This window comes from Lactuca sativa, chromosome 9 (assembly GCF_002870075.4).
Source record: "Lactuca sativa cultivar Salinas chromosome 9, Lsat_Salinas_v11, whole genome shotgun sequence".
In the NCBI taxonomy this organism is placed as follows: Eukaryota; Viridiplantae; Streptophyta; class Magnoliopsida; order Asterales; family Asteraceae; genus Lactuca; species Lactuca sativa.
The window spans coordinates 48,425,646-48,449,498 of NC_056631.2; the positions used below are offsets into that span (position 1 = coordinate 48,425,646).

At 32.6% G+C, this 23,853-nt stretch overlaps 3 protein-coding genes across 3 annotated transcripts; 2 read left to right on the forward strand and 1 right to left on the reverse strand.

The window, feature by feature from the left end:
- Nucleotides 1-4,383: 4,383 nt before the first annotated feature.
- Nucleotides 4,384-5,751, reverse strand: LOC111919555 (transcription termination factor MTERF2, chloroplastic). Its single transcript, XM_023915131.3, has one exon. The coding sequence runs from the start codon at nucleotides 5,638-5,640 to the stop codon at nucleotides 4,492-4,494; it is 1,149 nt and encodes a 382-aa protein (XP_023770899.1). The 5' UTR covers nucleotides 5,641-5,751; the 3' UTR covers nucleotides 4,384-4,491.
- Nucleotides 5,752-6,712: 961 nt separating this feature from the next.
- On the forward strand, nucleotides 6,713-8,864 carry LOC111919556 (pentatricopeptide repeat-containing protein At4g18520, chloroplastic). Its single transcript, XM_023915132.2, has one exon. It carries the CDS (start codon nucleotides 6,829-6,831, stop codon nucleotides 8,686-8,688), a length of 1,860 nt encoding a protein of 619 aa, XP_023770900.1. The 5' UTR covers nucleotides 6,713-6,828; the 3' UTR covers nucleotides 8,689-8,864.
- A 1,763-nt stretch (nucleotides 8,865-10,627) lies between these two features.
- Nucleotides 10,628-14,636, forward strand: LOC111919557 (NEDD8-activating enzyme E1 regulatory subunit AXR1). Its single transcript, XM_052767421.1, has 14 exons — nucleotides 10,628-10,796; nucleotides 11,801-11,973; nucleotides 12,080-12,243; nucleotides 12,314-12,424; nucleotides 12,498-12,577; nucleotides 12,651-12,801; nucleotides 12,866-12,962; nucleotides 13,049-13,137; nucleotides 13,270-13,343; nucleotides 13,472-13,634; nucleotides 13,724-13,809; nucleotides 13,904-13,987; nucleotides 14,067-14,247; nucleotides 14,321-14,636. The coding sequence occupies exons 1-14, from the start codon at nucleotides 10,735-10,737 to the stop codon at nucleotides 14,402-14,404; spliced, it is 1,599 nt and encodes a 532-aa protein (XP_052623381.1). The 5' UTR covers nucleotides 10,628-10,734; the 3' UTR covers nucleotides 14,405-14,636.
- The last annotated feature ends 9,217 nt before the right edge of the window (nucleotides 14,637-23,853 follow it).

Below are 23,853 nucleotides of genomic sequence, written 5' to 3' on the forward strand. Positions count from 1 at the left end.
TATAATCTTTCCTTCCATTTTCTTCAGGAAAGAGAGAAAATGTGATGAAAGGTGTTTAGAAAAAAAATATGTATAATGACGAAAATATGTATTTTCAGAATGGCTACAAAAATGTTTCTTTTATTTTATCATTTTCATAATTAACTATATAGTTACAATATAATGGTCAATTTGTAAAATGATCTTTTTTTTTTTAATTATTTTCTCTTTAAATTAAGAACACAAAATGATTTCACTTTCCCTTCTTTATTTCCACTCAATAAAATAATTTTTTTTTTCATCCAAATAAACTCAAGATGAAATGTAATTTTTATGTTCTTATATAACTCGCTGAATTTATTATATAATTGATTAAAGTACATTTTGTATGCCAATATAATTAATTAAAATTTTCTCCAATAGTTTTTGTTCCCCACTAGGTATTGTGATGTTACAATTTTGCTATGATATTTTTATTGGTTTACATTAATATATGTATTTTAGTGTATGTAATACTATATATTAAATACAGAAATAAAATGCATAGACCACCAATCAATTATTAAATCGTCTAATAAAAAAACGTAAATTTCAGAACAAGTTATATTTATGGAGATATAAACAACTTTGTCAATTGTCATGGTATATGGTGATATTGTTCATTTTCATTATTATTTTTCATTTTTTTTCCTCGGTATTCAATCAATGGTTATGGTCACTTTTGTTAGCTTATATGCTAAGGTAAATATGTCATTATAAAATATTGAAAAGTTTGGGTGATTACTAGATTATACCCGATTTTCATAAAAATATGCATTAATTTTTTTTTTGAAACATAAATAATATAATAACATTTTTTGAATGAAAAGAAGATTTTATAAAAATAAAAAGACCAACAAATAACTGAAAACAATATCACGAATAATACAATTACTCGTATAAACTTTTATTTAGTTATTACAATATATGTCTTCTTTCATTTGATTCTTTTTTGATATGATAAATTAATACCGATAACACGCTTAAGATAACACTGTAAACGTATCTTTTTATAGTTTTTTTTATCTAAAAGATAAAAAAAGTAGAATCTTTATTTTTTCTTGTAAATATTAGTAAAAAGCATATCTCACCATAAACAAAGGTTAAGTAAGTTGCTTCCCTGTTTTGACAACTAATGAAGTGTATAGTTGACATAAACAACAACAAAAGTAGAATCAAAGTGTGATTAACAAATTCATAATGACTCATTAAAGAAAAAGTGATTCTTGATCCAAGAACTTAGAAAGATTTATACCTCAAAACCTAACTATCCACCCCACTTTTTGACTTTGGCCAAGAGTTCGTGAACTAAACAACATTGTTCTTTCAAATGTGGAAAGTAAAAAAGAATTATAGGTCTAAATTGTGTAATTAATCACGACAAAATTTTACTCTTTGTAAGTGTAAGATTTATTCATGTTCATTGTTTCACAATGTGTTCTAAAGATACGAAGTAGAGATAATATAAAATCATATACATGATACCCTTAAAGACTTGACATGATAACAAAATCTTATGTCATGTTTGTTTTGTTATTAATAAATCACTTAGTGGTTTGATCATTTTAAATTCATACACAATCATCTAACGTATTGTTAGCTCTCTTTTAATTATTTTTGATGATAATAATAAATAAATAAATAATATCTTTTTATTGATTAGACATTAGAAAATAAAGATTGTTGGGTTATATTGGGCACAAAGAGGAATATAATTATATATGTGATTTATAGGAATAGCAACCAATTGGGAGTTGATTTCTTTTGTTGAATGGGTGGTGTTTAAAGCGAATCTTGAAGATGACATTTCCCCACCTAAAGGGTCCCAAGTGTTGGTTCATAAGATGAGGGGATTATGTGCAAACATCACTAGATTGTGGGAATCAAAAACAACATTCTTAATGCAATTTAATACCTCACAATGCTTCTTCTTTCCTTAATGAAACAATCACTAGATTGTGGTTATCTATTAATACCCCTCATAAATAGTTTTCCAAAATTACAAATATATCTTTCCATAAATATTTTGTTGCTCATTACACATGTATATCACAAAAGATTGCCTATAATTAACATCACTTTCGTATTTCAGTATTAGCTTACTTCATCCCAAAATCATTTATCACATCAAAGATGATTGTACGAATAATATAACATCGAATATGATAATTAATAATAAAAATCAAATTGATATTATACTATTTGTTAACATCAAATTGTAAACTTAGTACTTCGAATTTGAATTTATGCATTTCCAATTCCTTTTAACTATTTCAAGCTTTTATATATATATATATATATATATATATATATATATATATATATATATATATATATATATATAAAGTTAATATAACAAAAATGTATAAAACAGGATAAAAGACAAATATTGTTACGAAGATCGTTTTATGTTTTGCAAAAATGAATAAGGATTGAAAGGTCCTAACAAGATAAGTTAGGGTTTTTTTTTTTTATTTTTATTTTTAAGAACACTTCCTACCATTTCTGGATGTTTTGCGTAGAACATGTACAACACTTGGTATTTTATAGCTGTTCATTTTTTAAAAGACTTCTGACTTCAAAATTGTTGTGTGTATACTGCGCAACGAAACACTAGACCTTCATATTCAAACCAATTCCCACCTTATTTTAAGTTGTATTATTTAACATAAATTTTAATTTTTTTTCCAACTTGTTTATTATTTTATAATATTATGAAAGATATCATAAACAATTGAAGTATAATTTATAATTTACATAATTTCAAAATGGTTTAATAATTTCATATAAATGTTTTTTCGTATTATACTATCTATAACAAAATATTAATAAATTATAAAGTTAATCACTAAAATTACTAAATCAATTGAAGATAACCGAAGAAATAACCATTATCTTAGAAAATTTAACAAAATGAACATGTTGTTTGTTAAATTAACAATTTTATTTGTTGTTATTTAACCATTATTATGTTTATAATTATTTTATATAAACATCTTTAAAAACCATATCATCACAATAATCTTTATATTCGATTTGCATATGATTAAAACTAAATAAAATTTTGATTTAGAATTATTTTTAACTATTATATGGTTAATTTAAATTTATTTCAATAGCCTTCGGATGTTAAAAAACAAACATACTTCTTATTGTAGTTTGTAGACGTTTTGTCCACCTCTTCTGCTGTATAGAATTGCAGATGTGATTTGCAGACTGCATACATTTTACCTTTGAAAAAACAAACATTGCCTTAGTCTCCAAAATTTTCGCAAAGTCATATTTAATTATAACTTCATGATGATTAATGGTGGAATAAACTTTGACTTGCTTAAGCTATAACCATAATATTTTAGATGCAAACCATAGTTACAGACTAATTTGTATGTTGTGATTCTCTAACTAATTCGAGATGAATGAATGAAATCATGATGCCCTATGACGCTTCACTCGTCTGTCATGTTCGATTTCGAGTTGAATGGATAAAGTTTTAAGGTTCGAATTCAAAATGAAATAGATAAGTATTATGCTCCGCTAGAGAATTTTTAGCAGAATAGACAAATTTTCTATAGTTTGAAAGACTAAAAAGTTGACTAAAAATTATAATTAAAGAAGTAGAATCAGATGAGAGTAATATCTTACAACCCTAGCATGTGATCAAAATCGTCTTTTGCTTATAGGATCTTAACATTAAGATCGAAGTCTAAACAACCAATGAATTATTTATTCATTTTACTATATAAATAATGGTATAGTGGGTTGGATATCAATCACTCTTTTTGCCATTTTTTAGACTATTTTTTGGTCGGTATAGAAAACGAGTTATATTAATTAGCAAACATATGTATCTTTGGTTGTCCATCCATAATCCATTGTCGTAGTTAAAAATTGCCTTAGGAAGGGAAAAAATAAGTTTTAAATATGACCCTAAGCCCCCTTGAGTTTACAAGACAAGACTTGTACACATTGCATAATCAAGAAATTAACAATTAACTCACACTAAAATCATTTATTTAGTGAATTGGCTTTTCATAAGTAATATTTTTTCTTTCCAAAAATTGATGTTATGAGTTATGACTAAAGTTGACACTACTTGTCTTTGTCCCCATAGAGCTTTTTCTTTAGCTAAGATGCATCCTCTCTACTCAATCTCCAGACTCTTTGTAAAGCAATCATCACATCAAAATCAATCAATCTCTTTGTTCTTGCTGCCCATTTTGCACTTTCAAAAGCATTGCCACTTGTCCAGTATGATATGACCCGTTTCTAGAGATATGTACAACTTCTACTTCACAATGTACAACTCACTAAAACATGATTGCTTTCAGTAGTTCATAGTCATACAAAGGAAAGACAAAAGATTGATTGTAGAATGTAAACTATAACTTCTTTTTCCAATAATGAATCAACAACATAATCCAAACTAAGAAAGAAAACAAGATTTCAATAATTTCAAGAAAGCATACAATCAAGTTAGTGTGAAGATTGACCAGTAGCATTGGTGTAAGCTTCAAGCAGATGAGGTACAAATTCATGATAAGGAGCCACAAAATCTTTAACAAAATTCACCTCAGAAAAAGCAACAACTGAACAAAGTGAAAAATTGTTCTTCAACAGCTTCTTCTCTTTCAAAATCTCCAAAACTTTATTTCTAGGCATAACTCTCTTCTCCAAGCTGTAAACTAATAGCTTTGGGTGAGTAGCTAAATATTGAGCTGTATAACCAAGTTCATTCATGAAAAAATTCAATGAAACTTGAATTTTAGCTTCAGATCTTCTCACACAAAAAGGTAAAGCTTTAACCATTGTAAATATTTCAGAATCAGTCCACCCAAAGCTTCTAAAAACTCCAAATTTCGTCTCTAATGTCAATTTACTCAATGAAATAATTATTTCAATCCCATCAACAAATCTAGGGGAGTTACGAGGAATTCCTAATACAGGTTCGACTCTTTTAATGGTTGATTCCAACCACTCTGGACTTTGAAGAAGACATCCAGGGTTTCTGAGGAGTATAGTTTCGATTTTATCGTTTGGTAATCCGTATTTTTCCAATACGAGCATATTAGCTGACAATTTCTGTGCAAAATTCGTGGATAACATCCACCATGATCTGTAAATAACCTTACTCACTTTTTCATCGCTATTCAGTAACTTCTTCAGATAATCGACGTTGGAACCTAACCTATTGCTGGAGTAAGTCGGACTTTGTTTAACTAGCTTCTCTAAAACCGACCCGGATAAACCTAATTCCTGGAAAACCCTAAATTTGGGTTGGAGGATTTTATCAACGCTGGTTGTTAGGATTTTAGGGGTAAAACATACAATGTTCTTTATCTGAGTTTTGTCGAGACCGCATTGTTTGAAGAAATCAATGACTGATTCAGGGTTTTGAGTGGATTTAAGGTGACTTACCTTTGTTGAAGCGGAGACTGCTTGGTCTGTAGAAAACCCTAGAGAATTGACAAGGTAATCCACCATGAAATGGGGCTCGCTAATCGGATGTTTTTGTGTTGATTTTGTTGAGTAATGTGCTTGAACCTCGTGAAGTAGAGTGGATATTGATGAAGATAATTGCGTGGCGCCATTGTTGTTGCTTGTTTTGAATCGCAGAATCCACATACCGAAACGAATTCAAGAATTTAACCTAAAACTACGCAGGAAATCGCCTCGTTTGTGTATTCATATTTCATAACAACACCATGTCAAATAATCAAATTTACATTATTTAATATTTATAAATATATATATTAAAAACTATTTAGTAGTATTTATTTTCATTAAATATGTTTAATTTTTAGGGTAAGTTTTAAAGAAATAGGACAATTATGAGAAAATCCACAGTATTAATTTAATATCTACCAAGCTTTTCCATAGTTTCAATAAACACAATAATCTAAAAAAAAAATACTGTGTATAACAAAAAAATTATTATGTACAAACCACTTCTCTTATATTAAATTTAATTTTTACTATTTAAGGCCTCCCATTATTTCGATACATGTGCAAAAAACACATTTATTAAACACAATAATCTAAAAAAAAAAAAAATTCAATATGTATTTTATTGAAGTAATTTTTTTTGGAAACAGCTATTGAAGTAAACTTTTTGAATTAAGGATTTTAGTAAACACAAAATTAATAAAATGGTTCTTGGATAAATTATTAGGGTGTGTTTTTCATTTTTTTCTAACATTTTCCTTGATATTGATTAGAAATCCAGAAAAAAGTTCGCTGGTTCTGTCTTCTATTTTTAATTTTTTGTTAATATGTGTATGAGTTTTAATATATTATTGTTTCCAATCTTTTGTTTGATTTAAAATATTAGTGCATCTGATTTCATAAAATAATAATGTTGATATTGTGTAATTATCTCTAATCAGTTATATTGTCTTTTTATAACGATATTGTATATTTATTTTTCATAATAATTCAATTAAAACATTATATCTATCTACAAAATATAGACATTCATAACAAGTGCATTTGATTACATCTTTTGATAAAACTCTTGACAAATTTCAAGTATTTCTCCTAAATATATTTTAAATTAATATTTATTATTAATATAAAATGTTAGATACAATGGTTATAAAAATAAAAACAATTAACCACTCCATTTAAACTTACTTTATGATTTAAAAGTTACACTCACTTAAATATCTAGTAAGAATAAAAGTAAAATGCAGTTTTATCTAGTTAGCCCCTATCCGAAACACCATTTATGTAATTCAGAAACACGAATTCAAGAATCTGGGATTCCAACTGAAAATTTGCGGGAGAATCGCAAATTTGGACATTCATCCCGAGATGTTCTCTACAATAACATTTGTTTCTCCGAATCTCTGCTTTCTTCAATCACCACCACCACCGTTCCTTGTCGATATTCACCTTTCCACGTCTTTAAACCACAGCCATGAACCCTTAAAGAAACCGAGAAACATCTGTAGCAGTACCCATGAGGATCAACGTTTTCAGTGTTCTTCAGCAAAGCGTAATGATTATCAGACACACACAGATGATAAGCTTCCATCTTGTTCTGATAACAGTGGCGATAGATACGTTGTTAACGGCAAAACTCTTGGTACTTTGCTTCACTTTTCTAGTTCCATTAAAGAAGTTAAAAGGTTACATGGTGTAGTTTCAAAGTGTCGGGGAGATTCAAGGATATTTGTTGATAACAATTTGATAAGTGGGTATCTTCGAATGGGGTGTTTGAGTGATGCACGAAAGGTGTTTGACGAAATGCCTGAAAGAAATGTCGTTTCATGGACTGCTATGCTTGGTGGGTATTTAAAATACGGGTTTGAAGATGAAGCAATGAGGTTGTTTATGGATTTTGTTAAAAGTGGGATTCGGGCAAATCCTAAAACTTTTGTATGCCTATTGAATCTATGTAGCAGGAGATTAGATTTTGAGCTTGGAAAACAGCTCCACGCTTGCGTATTCAAAGGGCGTTTTGGTAATTTAATCGTTGATAGCTCACTAGTCTATTTCTACGCACAATGTAGTCACTTAGGAGAAGCATTTCGCGTATTTAACAACATGCAAGGGCGCGATGTCGTTTCCTGGACTACAATAATAACCGCGTGTTCTCAACACGGACAAACCAAAGAAGCATTCACTTTATTTTCACAAATGTTAAATGACGGATTTGCCCCTAACGAGTTCACAGTTTGCAGCGTGTTAAAAGCATGTGGCGAAGAACAAGCTATAAAATTTGGGAAACAATTACACGCAACCATAGTCAAAAAGCTATTCAAAAACGATGTTTTTCTAGAAACTTCCTTAGTTGACATGTACGCAAAATGTGGTGAAATAGAAGATTCTAGAATTGTGTTTGATAGAATGAGAAGAAGAAACATGGTGACATGGACTTCAATTATAGCAGGGTATGCACGCAATGGCCATGGTGAAGAATCCATCAATCTTTTTAGAATAATGAAAAGAAGAAAAATCTATGTTAATAAGTTGACAATGGTGAGTTTGATTAGAGCATGTGGGATAATCAAAGCGTTACAAATTGGTAAAGAATTACACGCGCAAATCCTCAAGAATCACATAGAAGACAATATCTACATAGCAAGCACTCTTGTTTGGTTATATTGTAAATGCCAAGATTACCCTTCTGCAAACAATGTCCTCCATAGAATGAAGTTTAGAGATGTGGTTTCTTGGACAGCTATGATTTCAGGGTGTACAAAACTCGGGCATGAACATGAAGCTCTTGAGTTCTTGAAAGAAATGGTGGGAGAAGGTGTGACTCCAAATCCGTTTACATTTTCTTCAGTGTTAAAAGCTTGTGCTAAAATGGAAGACATATGGCATGGAAAAGTGATTCATTCATCTATTAGTAAATCTCCTTCTTTTGATAATGTGTTTGTGGGAAGTGCTTTGATTAACATGTATTCAAAATGTGGGTATGTTGAAGATGCAATTGAGGTGTTCGATAATATGCCTGAGAAGAATTTGGTGTCATGGAAAGCTATGATTGTTGGATATGCTAAAAATGGGATGTGTAGAGAGGCTATGAAGTTGATGTATCGAATGGAAGCTGAAGGTATTGAGGTGGATGATTATATTCTTGCAACGGTTCTTACTGCTTGTGGTGATTTTGAATGGAATGAAGATGAATATTCATCTAAATATTGCTTGAAGAAAGAAAGTTGATTTGATTCCTTTGTTTAATGCTTATATTTGTTTCTATAATATGTGTTGTGATATGTATGTGTTAGAATTAAATGGTAGTTCATTAAGATAGAATTTGTACATAGGGTGAAATTAGCTCTCACCCCTTTCATATTTGATTAATGATTATGGGTATAAATGCCTAAATCTTGAATTTATTCCTAGACATATGTATTAAATGTGTAGCATCATGTTAAGTTGTGTCTAACAATCATGTGTGAACAACATAAGATGCATTCTTAACAATAATTGTAACATATAATGTTGTCATATATGTGAGCAACATTACTAAACCGAAGTATTATCAATTACATATAACTTTCTGCCCATAAGATTAATTAACCAAAATGGGTTATAACCTATTGGAAAGTGAAAAAACTACTTAACTAATATGGAAAATACTTCTAAATACCATTAATCTTTTTCCACACTCCTCTGCTACAAAACAAATATTCTACATATCTACTTTTGTGAATTCATATTCGAAAAAACGTAATTGTTTGAAAATGTTTAAACAAGAATGAATGAGCATTTGATTTGTTTTTGATAAAACAACATAATATATAAGAAAAATTCTGCAATTTGTGAAAAAAAAAATACTTTTCATCAAATTTTATGGAAATCTGAATAGTAAAATATCTACATAATTCATGAAATATTAGCCTAACGTAAATGCTAAATGCACTGATGGTTGTCTTAAATCGAGATTTTTGCAAAAAAAATCTGCACAATTACTTTCTGTTAAAAAAACAGCGTCCCAAAAATATAATTTCACAAAAAAAGCATACATTTTTTTAGTTAATGCTAAAAAAACAATGAAAGGGTGTTAAAACCACCAATTATTTTTGTGATTAGTCAGATATTAAATGCAAGATATTGAAGATTGAGGCAAAAACTAAAATGACCAGTCAACTGTCATGAATAAACAAAGTTTATGTAAAGAAGATTTCAACCCACTTAAACAAACATGTTTGATATGGTGTCAACATGACATATTAAACTCTTTAAATTAAATAAGATGTTGCTAAAAAAACCCTTATAATTTTTTTAATTATCCAATAGAAAATATATAACGATTTTTTAGATAAAAAGTAATGGGATTATTTGAGAACTGGTTTTAGCATTATTTGAGAACTGGTTTATATACATAAATATAAAAATTAGTGTTTTAGGCTATCGGATTTTGGTTAAATCCAAACCGATTTTTGTCGGATTTTTCGTATTAGATATGGATTTAGAGTATAACATTATGACCATTTACAGATCCAATTATCATTTTTTTAAACAACTAACCATAATCTAGATTTTTTACTATCTTATTTCGGATTAGCATATGAAATCTAATTTAAAAAAAGTTCAAATCCATTGCGAGGCCAAAGAAAAATGAGAAATTAAATATCTTATTAGATTTTCTTCCCAATTACCTTCACCTATATGTGAAACGGTGACATATATCATATTTTGATAAAATAGTTATATTTTGACATTTGCTATCATTTAAAATGGGTAAGAAAATAATTAGGAAGAAAAATAGAAATATATTTAATTTCTCAAAAAAATAATTCTAAAAAACTTTAAAAATCTGAAAAAAATCAGAATAATACTCCTATGTGTCAAAATTATTGTCCACAAAATAACGAAACATTAATTACCACTGATTTTATTAAATTAAATGACAGTTATACATTTTTTTTTTGCATTTAATTCAATGATAGTTGAATTGACTTCTACCGTAGTTTAACTAATTAACGAGGGATATTTTGATAAAAAAAATATTTATTTTTAGGAAAAACTTCTACTTAATATATTACGAAAAGAATAATTCATTTACTCGGAAAAATGGGAAAAAAATCAACATAATAAAAAAAAAAAGAAAAAAACTATTTAAACAACAAAAGATAAATTTAGAATATTTCCCTTTATTTTTCGTAGGTAGCCACCCCTTCTTATTCCCTGCTCTCTCGGAAAAACCTCACTTTGCACGAACATACTGCTGCAACGATCGAGCCATCGAGGAAGAGCTCAACAATGGCGGAACCTAAGGCGGAACCTAAGCCGGAACCTAAGACTAAATACGATCGTCAGCTCAGGTTTTGTTAATCGCTCTCTATCTCGCTCATACACAATTTCATTAGCCCTAGTTTATGTCAATACTACTATGATTAAACTCAATTTCGTGAGAGAGCATGGCATGATGATCCGATTCGTTTTTAATAATGCTTACTTTAATTGTTCCGAGTTGCACATTTTGATATCGGAAAATCTAATCGCTATGTGGGTTTAAGTGAAAACTTTGCTGTTGCAGAAGTATCGAAGGTTTTCACAGGTGTTGAAATTGGAGTGTTTGATTTTAAGTAGGTTTTGGAATTTTAGGTAGAGTTGGTTTCTTTGTGCTTTAGGAATAACAGAACTTGATAATGTCTAATAGCTGGACTGGAATTTTTACTCTGATGGGAAAATGAGTTAGTGGTTTGCTTTAAGACAACGTTTTTTTTTTTTTTATCATAGAGAGAAATTGGCGATTGTTATTCCATTACATGATAATTTACCTTACAAAAGAGTTGGAAAAAAGTATCTATTATATCAAGGTCAGTTTCTATTGGATGCATGGAGTATTTGTTGATGGAGCAAATTCAATTTAAGAGCTTAAACATCTGTTGTTTTTTCAATACTAAGTTACCATGTACACAAATCTCAATGTTTTTCCTCAAGTAAAAAGTGTTGAAGGAAAACTACAAAGAACATGACTAGGGTTGAGCAATGTCTATGAATTTAGGTTTCTTTTTTCAAATTTGTAAACAGTGTTCTCATCTAATAATATCTTTATAACCACTACTAGCTTTTGCTCTCTATAAGTATCAAACTGTTAACTTTCCTCTTCAATAGCTTCCATTTATCAAAATGGAAACTTTCTAGTTCATAATAATTATCTTCATTTACTTCAACTATCTCATTCATCAGCATCTCTGAAATTGGCCATTTGACTACCAAAACCAAATCAAGAACTAACTACACTGAAATGTACAAGTGTTTTATCTTTATGTTCATGTGTGATTACTTTCTCTTACAACATTATTATGTTATAATAACACAGGATCTGGGGTGAACAAGGGCAGAGTGCACTTGAAAAAGCTAGTATATGTTTGCTTAATTGTGGGCCCACAGGTTCTGAAACTCTCAAAAACCTTGTTCTTGGTGGCATTGGAAGTATCACTGTTGTTGATGGATCTAAAGTTGAAAATGGAGACCTTGGGAATAATTTCATGGGTATGTTTTCATCTTTCAAGATCATATTGCAGCATTTTTTTTACTATTTTATATTTTTAGTTTTAATGTTAACAAAATTTGAATCTTGATTTTGTCATATCTTCAGTTAGTGAATCAAATCTTGGACAACCAAAGGCAAAATGTGTGTGTGCTTTTCTTCAGGAGCTTAATGATGCTGTTAAAGCTAAATTCATTGAAGAGCATCCAGTCACTTTAATTGACACAAACCCTTCATTCTTTTCCCAATTTACTGTGGTTATAGCTACACAGGTAAATCATTTACTTCACATTTTCTTGGATTCATTATCAATTTTCTTAACTGTAAATTTAAAAAATTCAGCTTGTAGAAGCTTCCATGGTGAAACTGGATCGAATTTGTCGCGATGCTAATGTTATGTTGATATTTGCACGTTCATATGGTCTCAGTGGCTTTGTTAGAATCAGTGTAAAGGTACATCTTCAAAGTCTAAAGTCAAAGTCAAACAAGGGGTATAAATGTAATCTTGTTTTCCATTCTTTTACAGGAACATACAGTCATCGAGTCAAAACCTGACCATTTTCTTGATGATCTTCGCCTAAACAATCCATGGCCTGAACTTAAAAAGTTAGTTTTTGAGTTTTTTATAAATAAAATATAATTTTGATTTATAAATTTATTTGAGATATTGAATTTTTAGGTTCACTGAGAGCATAGACTTGGATACATCTGATCCTGTAGCCCATAAACACACACCATACATTTTGATTCTTGTAAAAATGGCAAATGATTGGGCTAAAGCTCACAATGGAAAGCTGCCATCAACAAGAGAAGAGAAAAGGGAATTCAAGGTTTACTCCAAATTACCAATTTACCCTTTCAGTATTGTAAGTTTGTAACATATTTGCTTTTTAGGAACTAATAAAAGCAAAAACAATCGCACCTGATGAAGATAATTATAAAGAAGCCATTGAGGCCTCTTTTAAAGTTTTTGCTCCTCAAGGAATCAGTAGTAAGTAGTAACATGAAAAAACCACTTATGAATTATTTTCATCTTTATTTTTTATGACAATTTTAATAATATTTATAAAATTTTAGGTTCAAATTTGAAACGTATACTTGATGATCCATGCTCTGAAGTCGATTCTTGTTCATCAGATTTTTGGGTCATGGTTGCAGCATTGAAGGTAGTTTAATTTTAATTCTTCATTTTTTCTTGTTTCATTTTCCTTAAATTAAATGAAAAAATTAATATATATATATATATATATATATATATATATATATATATATATATATTTTTTTTTTTTTTATTTTAGGAGTTTATTGCTAATGAAGGTGGTGGTGAGGCCCCTCTGGAGGGATCAATACCAGACATGACATCATCTACTGAGTAAGTCACCAGCACATTTTTTTTTTAAAACTTGTGTAATTTTTTTTTAACAAATATATATATATATATATATATATATATATATATATATATATATATATATATATATATATATAATTTTATTGTAGGATATATATAAACCTGCAAAAGCTGTATCAAGCAAAAGCAGAAGCTGATTTTATTATAGTTGGGCAACGTGTTAGAGATATTCTTAAAAAAATCGGTAGAGATCCATTAAGCATCTCAAATGATCTCATAAAAAGCTTCTGTAAAAATGCAAGAAAACTCACAGTAAGTTTTAACTTTCCCAAATCCTAACTTTTTATTTATTTACTTTTTTTACTTAAAAAAAAAAAAACTTTTGAATGAATATCATGTAGGTATGCAGATATAAGTCCATTGAGGAAGAGTTCAACTCTCCAATTCTACCAGAAATGCAAAAGTATCTCTCTGATGAAGAGTACAGGTGTAAATTTTACCTTATTTATTTACCATTATTGTCTTTAAATAAATTGAAGAATTACTAATTGCTATTATTTATATCTTTATGAACTCTGTAGTGTTGCAGTGGGATTTTATATTTTGCTTCGAGCTGTTGATCGATTTTCAGCGAATTATAATGCTTTCCCTGGCCAGTTTGATGGGTAACAACAATAATTTTAATTTTAATAACGAAAAATAAATTTTTATTATTTTTTTTAAATAAATAATTTTGTTGTGTAGTGCAATGGATGAAGAGATTTCTAGATTAAAAACAACAGCAGTTAGTCTGCTAACTGACCTGGGGTGCAATGGGTCCCCCTTGCCAGAAGACCTAATCAACGAGATGTGTCGATATGGGGCTGCTGAGCTACATGCAGTTGCAGCGTATATCGGTGGGGTTGCATCACAGGAAGTTATCAAGGTTAGGAATTACTATGACTTATTTTATTTTATTTTATTTAATTAATTAATTGTTTTAATGTTTTATGCATCAGCTTATTACGAGGCAATTTGTGCCTATGAGTGGGACTTTTATCTTCAATGGAATTGATCATAAGTCCCAGTTGTTGTCTTTATGATATTATTATGGATTTATTTGTAAGGAGGGAGGTGATATGATTTTTTTGGGTGTTGAATCTTTTTTGATAATTAGAACACGAAAGAAGAGGGTGGTGATTAGTAATTCACTTAATTAGAGGTTGTTTATTAGAACTTAAAAATTGAAAAATTTGGTACAAAGTCTTGCCATGTATTATTTTCAAGAATGTTTGTTACGTACGTCTCGTTTTAAGATGGAATATGTTTAAACCACGTACAATGATATATGGTATGGTGTTTGGATGGAAATATAAATAATGTTTTAGGATTAATATTATAAAAGACTTTAACCTTTATTTCTCAAAAAGTCACATAATTGACAATTTTTTCTTTTGGACCGACTTTTTTGTTTTGGTTTATAATTCATTTCTTTTTTTTTCCTTCATGTTGTTTATGGTGTTTTTGCTCGCATTTAATCTTAAAATTTCAAGGAAACATTAGATGGTGGCAAAATGCATGTTGAAATCTATTTGCGGAGTGAAAAGCAAAATGACAACTTTCATATGTTTGGAAATCTAATCTAAGGGTTCAGGTGATTTTGATCCATAATAATCTCAATTTTCCCAATCGGATAGTCATTCGTTATAGTAGAGTTAAAAGTTACCTTAGGTATTACATTGTTTTTCATTTTCAAAATTTTAAATTAAGAGACATAATACCTTCGGTTAGCAAATATAGAACATTTGGTCTCCAAATTAGAAAATTCAGAACCTTCTGTCTGTCTGTCTCCAAATTAGCGGATGTAGAATCATTTGTGATATAATTTCATCCAAATTAGTAGACATAACCTTCAATCTCCAAATTAACATATGTAGAACCATTCATTATACGATTTCATCGAGTTAGTAGATGCAAAACTTTCAGTTTCTAAATTCACAAACAGACATATAATCCAAGTATCATACCTTCATCTTTTTTCATCAAGAACATGACAAAAACATTAACAAGAGCAGAATAATACGAGTCAACAAAAAAGTTTGTTAAATATGATAGTTTTCTCAAATTATGAGAAACCCACTAAACGGGTTGGAATGAAAAAAATTGAAAAATGTGAGGGTTGTCTTGAAAAATATTCACATATGTTCTAAGGAAATCTTCAAATGAATCAGTAGAATTTGGGATGCCTTTCCGATTATTTACGATATTTGGAAGGTATTAACTGTGTATCCGAATTCTTAGAATTATATTGATTATACAAAAGGATCGAAGTTATCCTTAGTGCCATCAATGATAATTACTAGAAGCCGATTTATTCTATTTTGTTATTATTCGTTTTTTATTCTTAGATTTTGTTTTGATATAAGTTTTGTTTAGGTTATATATGTTCACGTTATTTTGCATTGTAACCTAATTGAATTCCAATGATCAATCAAATAAACCTCACAGAGGCTTGTTGTAACGATGTAAATTTTCAAACAATTTTTCTCATTTTTAAAACCCAAAATAACTCATTTCATAATTCTCAAAATCACATATGTCTAAAATGTCAACAAATAAAACACAATCCCTGAATCATAAAATCAACTTCTCGCCAGTGTGTACAATCATTCTGGTGCCTTTCCACGATCCTCGGAACTACCTGAAACACATAACACATAACACGGTAAGCATAAAGCTTAGTGGGTTTCCCAAAATAGCACACATAACACATTAACCACTCAAGGCTATAACTCTGTAGGACCCTCCGGTCGATGTGTCTCAGTGGGACCCTCCGGTCCCACAACTCAGATGGACCAGCTGGTCCCTCAACTCAGCAACTCAATATAATGTACAGTAAGCATATCACAACAAACAACAAGATATCTCAATACACAACACATACACATAAGACCCTCTGGTCACACATAAGTTACCACTCAAGGTAAGTATAGTCAGAAGACTCACCTCGTAAGCTAGCAAGTGAAAACCTCGTACTCGGAAATCTCGAACTCTATCCACTGGTCTAGCCTCAGCCTAACACATAATAATTATCCCTAATTAATATTGGCCCTCAAGAAGCTAGAATCACCATTCTACACTCCCAGAAGGGTAAAAGACCATTTTACCCCTCCATAGGCTTAATAGTCCACAATTTAACCAAATCCTAAAAGTCAACAAAAGTCAACGACAGGGAGTACGCTGCGTGTACTCGATCTCTACGCTGCGCATACTCGGCTGCCATGCAGGCATCGAGGATGCGCAACCCCTACGCTGCGCGTATTGGATTTACGCCCAACGTACTCTCCAGTTTCCCCATTCTCACTCATTTGGTCTTAAACAGTTAAGACCTTGGCTCATCTCATAGATCCAGACTCTCTAATAGCTCCTAACTCATAAAGTCAGTGACTTTAAGCCTTTGCATGGCTGAAAAGGTCACCAACCTCAAAATATACATTCTTTTGCCTCAAGGGAGCTCATAACTCATGCATGGAGTGATTTCAACATCCAAGATTGGATTTTTATGACAATACACTACTCATATGCTCAAAAGGAGTTGGTCCTAGCCTCTGGGGACAATATCTCATCAAGTCTCCACCTTTTTGGGACAAAACCCTAAAATACTCAAATAAGACACTCATAACAAAAGAGAGGCAAAATCTGAAGCTTTATAACTCAACAAGAAGCTCCCTACTCAAATTTGCTCGGATCTAGAAGCTTGGACTCTAACTCCTTCTTCTTCAAGACCTCCTCTTCTCTTCAAAACCACACAAAAACTCTCAAGGCTCAAACACACACACACACACACACACAAGCTCTAGAACGAGGGTTAGGGAACTCTTAGGGTTTTCTCTCTGGGAATGGTGGCCAGGAATGAGGCCATCATATCCCTTATATAGGGGACTTACCCTAAATTAGGGTTTGCACTTTGGGCCTAGTACGCCTAGCGTACCTACGGGTACGCCCAACGTACTAGGTGGTCTCCGCGTTACATGCATGCTGACAAGTACACTAAGCGTACACCTCAGGTACCCCCCGTGTACTCGTTTTTCACTCTTGTTATAATAAGGACCAAAATAGACAACAACTCAAAAGATCAAGGTTCACAAGGTACACCTGGACTCGGGATGTTACACTCGTGTTATCAAATTCTATATGGTATTAGAGTCGCTAATCTGTTAAAGGAACACCAAACTTCCAATGACCATGACGACGGGAGAAAAAGGAGAAGGAATCCAGAAGATTGAGGAGACTATTGACGTCAACTCGCCATACTACATTCACCCATCTGATTAGCCAAAAAAGATGCAGGTGAATGACATTCTGAACAAAAACAATTTCAATGAATGGAAACAGGAGATGATGAACTTCTTATTCGCAAAGAACAAGGTTGGCTTTGTGGACGGGTCGATCAAGAAACTAGAAGCCACCGATCCCATGTACATGGCATGGATGAGAGCTGACACCATGATAAAAAGTTAGCTAATGAAGACAATAGAAAGAGAAATCTGCATCAGTGTGAGGTATGCCAACACCTCGCCGAAAATATGGAAAGACTTGGAGGAGACATTTGAGAAGGAAGGAGCACCTTGTTTGTGCTTATGAACTGAAGAAATCACTCAATATCGCTAGACAAGATGGTAATTCCATATCTTCATACTATACATGATTAAGATCCATTTGGGACAAAGTGCAACTTGTCCTATCCACACCATGATACACCTGTAATGGGTGTGATTAAGATCCACACCACGATACCTCTGGATGACTCATGTAAACATATTCAGCCAACTTTCCATTAAGGAAAACGGTTTTGACATCTATTCTCCATATTTCATAATCATGAAATACAACTATGGCTAGCATAACCCTTATTGATTTAATCTTTGCTACCGGTGAGAAGGTCTCATCATAATCAACTCTTGGAGTTTGAGTAACGCTCTTCACAACCAGTCGTGCCTTATATGTGTGTACTTTCCCATCCATGTCGGTCTTCTTCTTGAAGATCTATTTGCACCCGACTGTCTTACGACCCGGTACATTGTCAACCAAGTTCCAAACTTGATTGTCATACATGGACTGAATCTCGTTGTCCATAGCCTCTTTCCATTTTGCAGAATCGAGGCCTACCATGGCTTCGCAGTGTGCTATCACTGATAAATGTATTACCTTCACCTGTTATATGAAAACCAGATAACACAGGTGGAACACTAACTCTACTGGAATGCCTGAGAGGTACGGACTCGTCAATTGGCTAAACCGGAGTTTCCTCCTCAGGTTGATTGCTAGTGTTTGAGGTTCCTTCATTGCTTGAATCTTGAAGCTCTTCAAGGTTAATTTTCCTCCCACTGTCCCCTTGGCATATGAGTTATCTCTCACAAAAAACTCCTCTCCTCGCAACGAAGACAACATTGTCACTCGCTCTATAGAAGAGATATCCAAAGGACTTCTGCAGGTAGCCGATAAAAACACATCGCTGACTCCGAGGTTCGAGCTTGTCATGAGTCTCGTGTCTCACGAAAGCCTCGTAACTCCAAACTTTGATGTGGTCTAACGAGGGAACCTTCCCTGTCCACATCTCATGAGGTGTTTTGGAAACCTTTTTGGTAGGGACTGGATTAAGGATATGAGCGGCAGTCTATAAGGCATACCCCCAGAATGAGATAGGTAACGAAACATGACTCATCATGGAACGCACCATGTCTAGCAAGGTTCTATTGCACTTCTCAGCCACACCATTAAGTTGTGGTGTCCTAGGTGGCGTCAATTGTGAAACAATTCCACATTCCTTAAGATAGTCAAGGAACTCGATACTAAGATACTATCCTCCTCGATCGGATCACAACATCTTTATCTTCCTGCCCAATTGATTCTCCACTTCTTGCTTAAACTCTTTGAACTTTTCAAAGGTTTCTGACTTGTGCTTGATTAAGTAGACATAGCCATATCTACTGTAATCATCAGTAAAAGTCACATAGAAGCGGTTAGCATCCCTTGTGGCGGTTCTGAATGGTCCACACACATTAGTAGGTTTGAGATCCAACAGAACTTCACCCCTTTCACAAGTACCAGTGAAGGGTGACTTGGTCATCTTTCCAAGTAAACAAGATTCGCAAGTGTCATCCGACTTTAAGTTGAATGACTCCAAAACTCCATTCTTTTGGAGTTGGGCTATGTGCTTCTTGCTGACATGTCCAAGCCGACAATGCCACAAGCATGCCTTATCCAAATAATTGGAAGAATCAATGTGTAACACATTGTTTCCTAGGTTATCTACAACATTCACAGTTTCATATACACCATTGCAAGGTAATGCTTCAAAATAAAATACACCATTATAATAAGCATTAATAGTACCAACTTCATTATTAAAAGAAAAGGTAAAACCTTGTTTGTACAAACTATGAAAGGAAATAATATTTCTCGCCATATCGGCCAAGTAACAACAATTATTCAAATCTAAATTTAAATCATTGCTAAGCAATAAAGAATAAACTCCAATCTTGGTCACAAGCGACATTTTCCTATTTCCCATGATTAATTTTATCTTCCCGTGCTCCACATCCCTACTTCTTTTTAGTCCCTGCAAATCAGAACAAATGTGAAATCCACAACCTGTATCAAGGACTCAAGAATTAGCATGTGATGAGTTATTAGATTGAATAGTGTAAATACCTGCAAAGGAGGGTTTGATCTTCCCATCCTTTATGCCCTGCAAGTACTTGGGGCAACTTTGTTTGCAGTGCCCTTTTTCATGACAATGGAAGCAATCAGCATCCTTCAGATTGGAAGAGGAATTAGCAGAACCAACTTTGGTCCCACTAGAAGAGGATCCATAAAGAGAGTTTCCCTTGCATCTCTTGGAGGGAGCCTTCCTCTTCTTTCCCTTCCCATGTCCGATTGCCAGAACAGGGACAGAAGTAGTAGTAGTAGGAGTAGAAACAACCGATTTGCCTTTTAGGTTGCTTTCTACAGTCCTTAAAAGGCCTTGAAGCTTGCTAAGAGTGACCTCCTCCTTGTTCATATGATATGTCATACGAAACTGATCATAACAAGAAGGTAAAGAGTGTAGAATTATATCTATGGCCAACTCTTCATCAAAATTGACATTCAATTTAAGCAAGCGGTCCATGAATCTCTGCATCTTTTTCAAGTGGGCCGTGATGGGTTCACCATCCTTCATTTTGGTTGTGATCATGGAGGCAATAATCTTGTACCTCTCCTGCCGAGCACTTTGATGGTATCTTTCAATCAAATCTTGATACATTTCATAGTGATAGTAGTCCTCATAGGACTTCTGTTGCTCTATAGTCATGGTAGCAATCATTAGACACGACACCTTTGTCGCATCCCTCTCATGAGTAGTGCGTTCAACGATTTGTTCAGGAGTGGCAGTGGTTACATCAATCTCCTTAAGCTCTTTATGCAGGACATATTCTTTATCCTCATAGCGAATAGCCATTCTGATGTTACGAATCCAATCATTGAAGTTTGAGCATCGAAAATGACCCTCCCACATAGGTTCATGAGGGAGAAAGAGCCTGAAGGAATTGGTGTGGAAGCATTGTTTGGGATAGACATCTGAAAAGAAGAAGAACAAAGTTTAGGTTAGATGATAATCCTTAATATTACACCCAATATGAAATATTAAGGCTAGGACCCAACACAATATTCTACAATTTCAAAGAGGGATATCGTAATCCAATTGTAAAATATTTGAAGGTAGGTAAATGACGATTTACCAATTTCCACCATGAAAAACGAAATAGATTATTATGTTTTAATTGGTTTGAAATTCCTAGATCTTTGAGATTCATTGAAACTTTCAATGGCATATTTAAATCACGATTGTGCCATTCAAGTTTGTGACTGGGATGCCGAGGATCACAAACAAGGAGTGAATAACCATGCAAATTAACTTGGTACACCCAATGTTATAGATCAGCTAGTCAATGTGTCGGTTAACCACACACGCTCTATTGATCTATGATTAACATCAAGCTACCATTTACCACACATTGTCAGTCCAGATTAGTGTGCCGGTTAACCACACGAGCTCCACTAACGACTTAACAAGGTGTAAAGTGTAATTTCTTGGATTTGCACCATTTTTCACATTTTTCCTAAAGTAACTAAGATTGGGAATTTAATAAAAATTTAGTTACTTTATATTTATCATTATACTTTTAATGAGGGAGAATTAATGTCTTATCCTATCCGTTCGGCTAACGACCGTCCACCAGTCAAGGAAGCGATGGGTGAGAGCGGACACCCATTAAACCACCATTTTATAGGCAGTAACCTTATACCCCATTTATAGACTAGCTTCGTGAATGAGACCTACTAACGTTAAGATTGAAATACTCTTGTGTGTGTAAGGGTTGAATTTTAACTTTTAAAACTCTAGGGTTTGGAATTAAAGTTTTATTGATGAGACTTTACAAATTCCAAAACTTGAGGGCAGTTTTGAAACGTGTGAAAACTCTTCACATTCATAACTTATGAGTTTAATTGGATTTTAATGTATGAGACCTATCATTTTCCATAACTTGAGGACAAGCTATGGATGTCATTAAAATTCATCTAGATCATTTTTTCTCACAACTAAAATTATCACATAATCTATGATCTAACTAAACGCATAATCAAGATAATTTCAAGTCAACAATTTGAAAGCAATTTTGTTTATCATATAAAAACAATAATTATTTTAAAACTTTGACAATTATCTTGTGGTTGGATGAGTACAAGCACTACCATGTCATAAAAAATATTTCTAGTGATCCAAAACAGTTTGTGGTAGTGTTCCCAATCCAAACCAGGACAAGAAACTTGAAATTCTGCAAACAGAGCCTTCAACTCGTCGAGTGCATGAACTGGACTCGACGAGTTGCTCTGTTACCGAGTGGACTCGTCGAGTCTGTTCATGGACTTGGTGAGTTCACCAGTCAGAGGCCAAAATTTTGATTTTTTCAGCTTTGAAAAACTAGTAAGTATCAAATATAATAGAAAACAATCCTAGGCTCTGATACCACTATTGGGTTTTGAGAACTATAACACTCGTATGGTGTACATGCAACCCTAAATACTTTGGATCTATGTTTTCTCTAATTATACATGCATTTTCAATTTTTCTAAAGCATTCTCTCTAGCCAGCATACAATTGAAGTTGTACAATATAAACTTATTTTGGATGCTTACCTCTTGAGTAGGGTAGAGTTCTTGACCTTTGAAAGCTTGAGCACCCTAAGTGTGATGCCTCTAATGGTTCATAAACACCAAATGCAAGAGGAGGCTTTGGAGAAAAGGTTAATTAGCACAAAATCAACTTCACTCTCTTAGAATGTATGTGGGTGTCGATTTTAGCTCTAGGGGTCAGTATTTATAATGTGGCAAATGCTAGGGTTGCACTTTGTAAACCCTAATGACCTTTCATATACTTAGGCTCCATGGGTTAACCTCCATGGACTATCCATGGATTATCTAAATGGTTTAGCCCATCCTAAGTAACTTTGGATCATTAGACCACATTATAAGAATGATTGATTTACTCAATCAATCCCCACATATTTAATTAGTCTCTTTTGATCACAAAAATTAATTCAAACTAATTCTTGACCAATACTAATTAAATAATATGATTTCTCAATTAATATATTATACTTATAATATATTAATACAACACGAATAACCTAATTCTCAAAAGTCCATCATATCAAATTGCACTGATGAAGGCAACCCAAAAGGACCATGCTATAATCGGGTCAAGTACATCCCAGTTATAGTTAGGGGCTTAGACACCCAATCCAGCACGTTTCCATCATCTCTTTAGCTGAGTCACAATTCTGCACAAGATGGTACAGTGATACGGAAGAGAGTTTCCTATCACAACTTTGACTTAACATCAAGATTTATCAGCCTCTTGTCATCGTCATCATAGTTGGTCTCTGGTTTTTGCTTCAAGGGACCAACTGGAGCATTGTTGGCCATAGGTTGATACATGGGAACGTGAGGACCTTTTTCAATGATTTTTCGCATTTCATAGTCCATGGTTTCAAGAACCTCCATGGCCTTGGTTTTCCACATGGCGAATTTGTGTTCATCGAAGGGAGGGATTTTGTTGAGACCAAAGGATTTGGAATGGCTTAAAGACGACATGATTACTTGGGTGTATCAAAAACTCGCTCTAATACCAATTGAAGGTTTGTATCAATCGGATACACTTCAAGTATGAATAACAAACATAAAACTAATCTAAGCAAAATAATAAACAGAAAGTAAATAACATAGAAGTTCTCCAAATTGTTCTTTCACCAAGAAAGATTTTCATCTTCACCAAGAAGACGGGTTTGTCACAAAGACAATTGACACAAAGCCACAATCACAACATTAGGGTTTTACCTAATGTTTTGTATATATACTAATCTATACATGTATATCCCTTGATTGAAGAGATTGCGTCTAATCTATTTTAAGAACCAATCTTATCACAAAGATACCGTATTTGTGATCT

Excerpts from the sequence above, each read along its gene's own strand:
- LOC111919555 (XM_023915131.3), bottom strand. The coding sequence starts at position 5,640 with ATGTGGATTCTGCGATTCAAAACAAGCAACAACAATGGCGCCACGCAA.
- LOC111919556 (XM_023915132.2), top strand. The coding sequence starts at position 6,829 with ATGTTCTCTACAATAACATTTGTTTCTCCGAATCTCTGCTTTCTTCAA.
- LOC111919557 (XM_052767421.1), top strand. The coding sequence starts at position 10,735 with ATGGCGGAACCTAAGGCGGAACCTAAGCCGGAACCTAAGACTAAATAC. Across the intron at positions 12,578-12,650 it reads CCATGGCCTGAACTTAAAAA|GTTCACTGAGAGCATAGACT; the intron begins GTTAGTTTTTGA and ends TTGAATTTTTAG. Across the intron at positions 13,344-13,471 it reads GACATGACATCATCTACTGA|GATATATATAAACCTGCAAA; the intron begins GTAAGTCACCAG and ends ATTTTATTGTAG.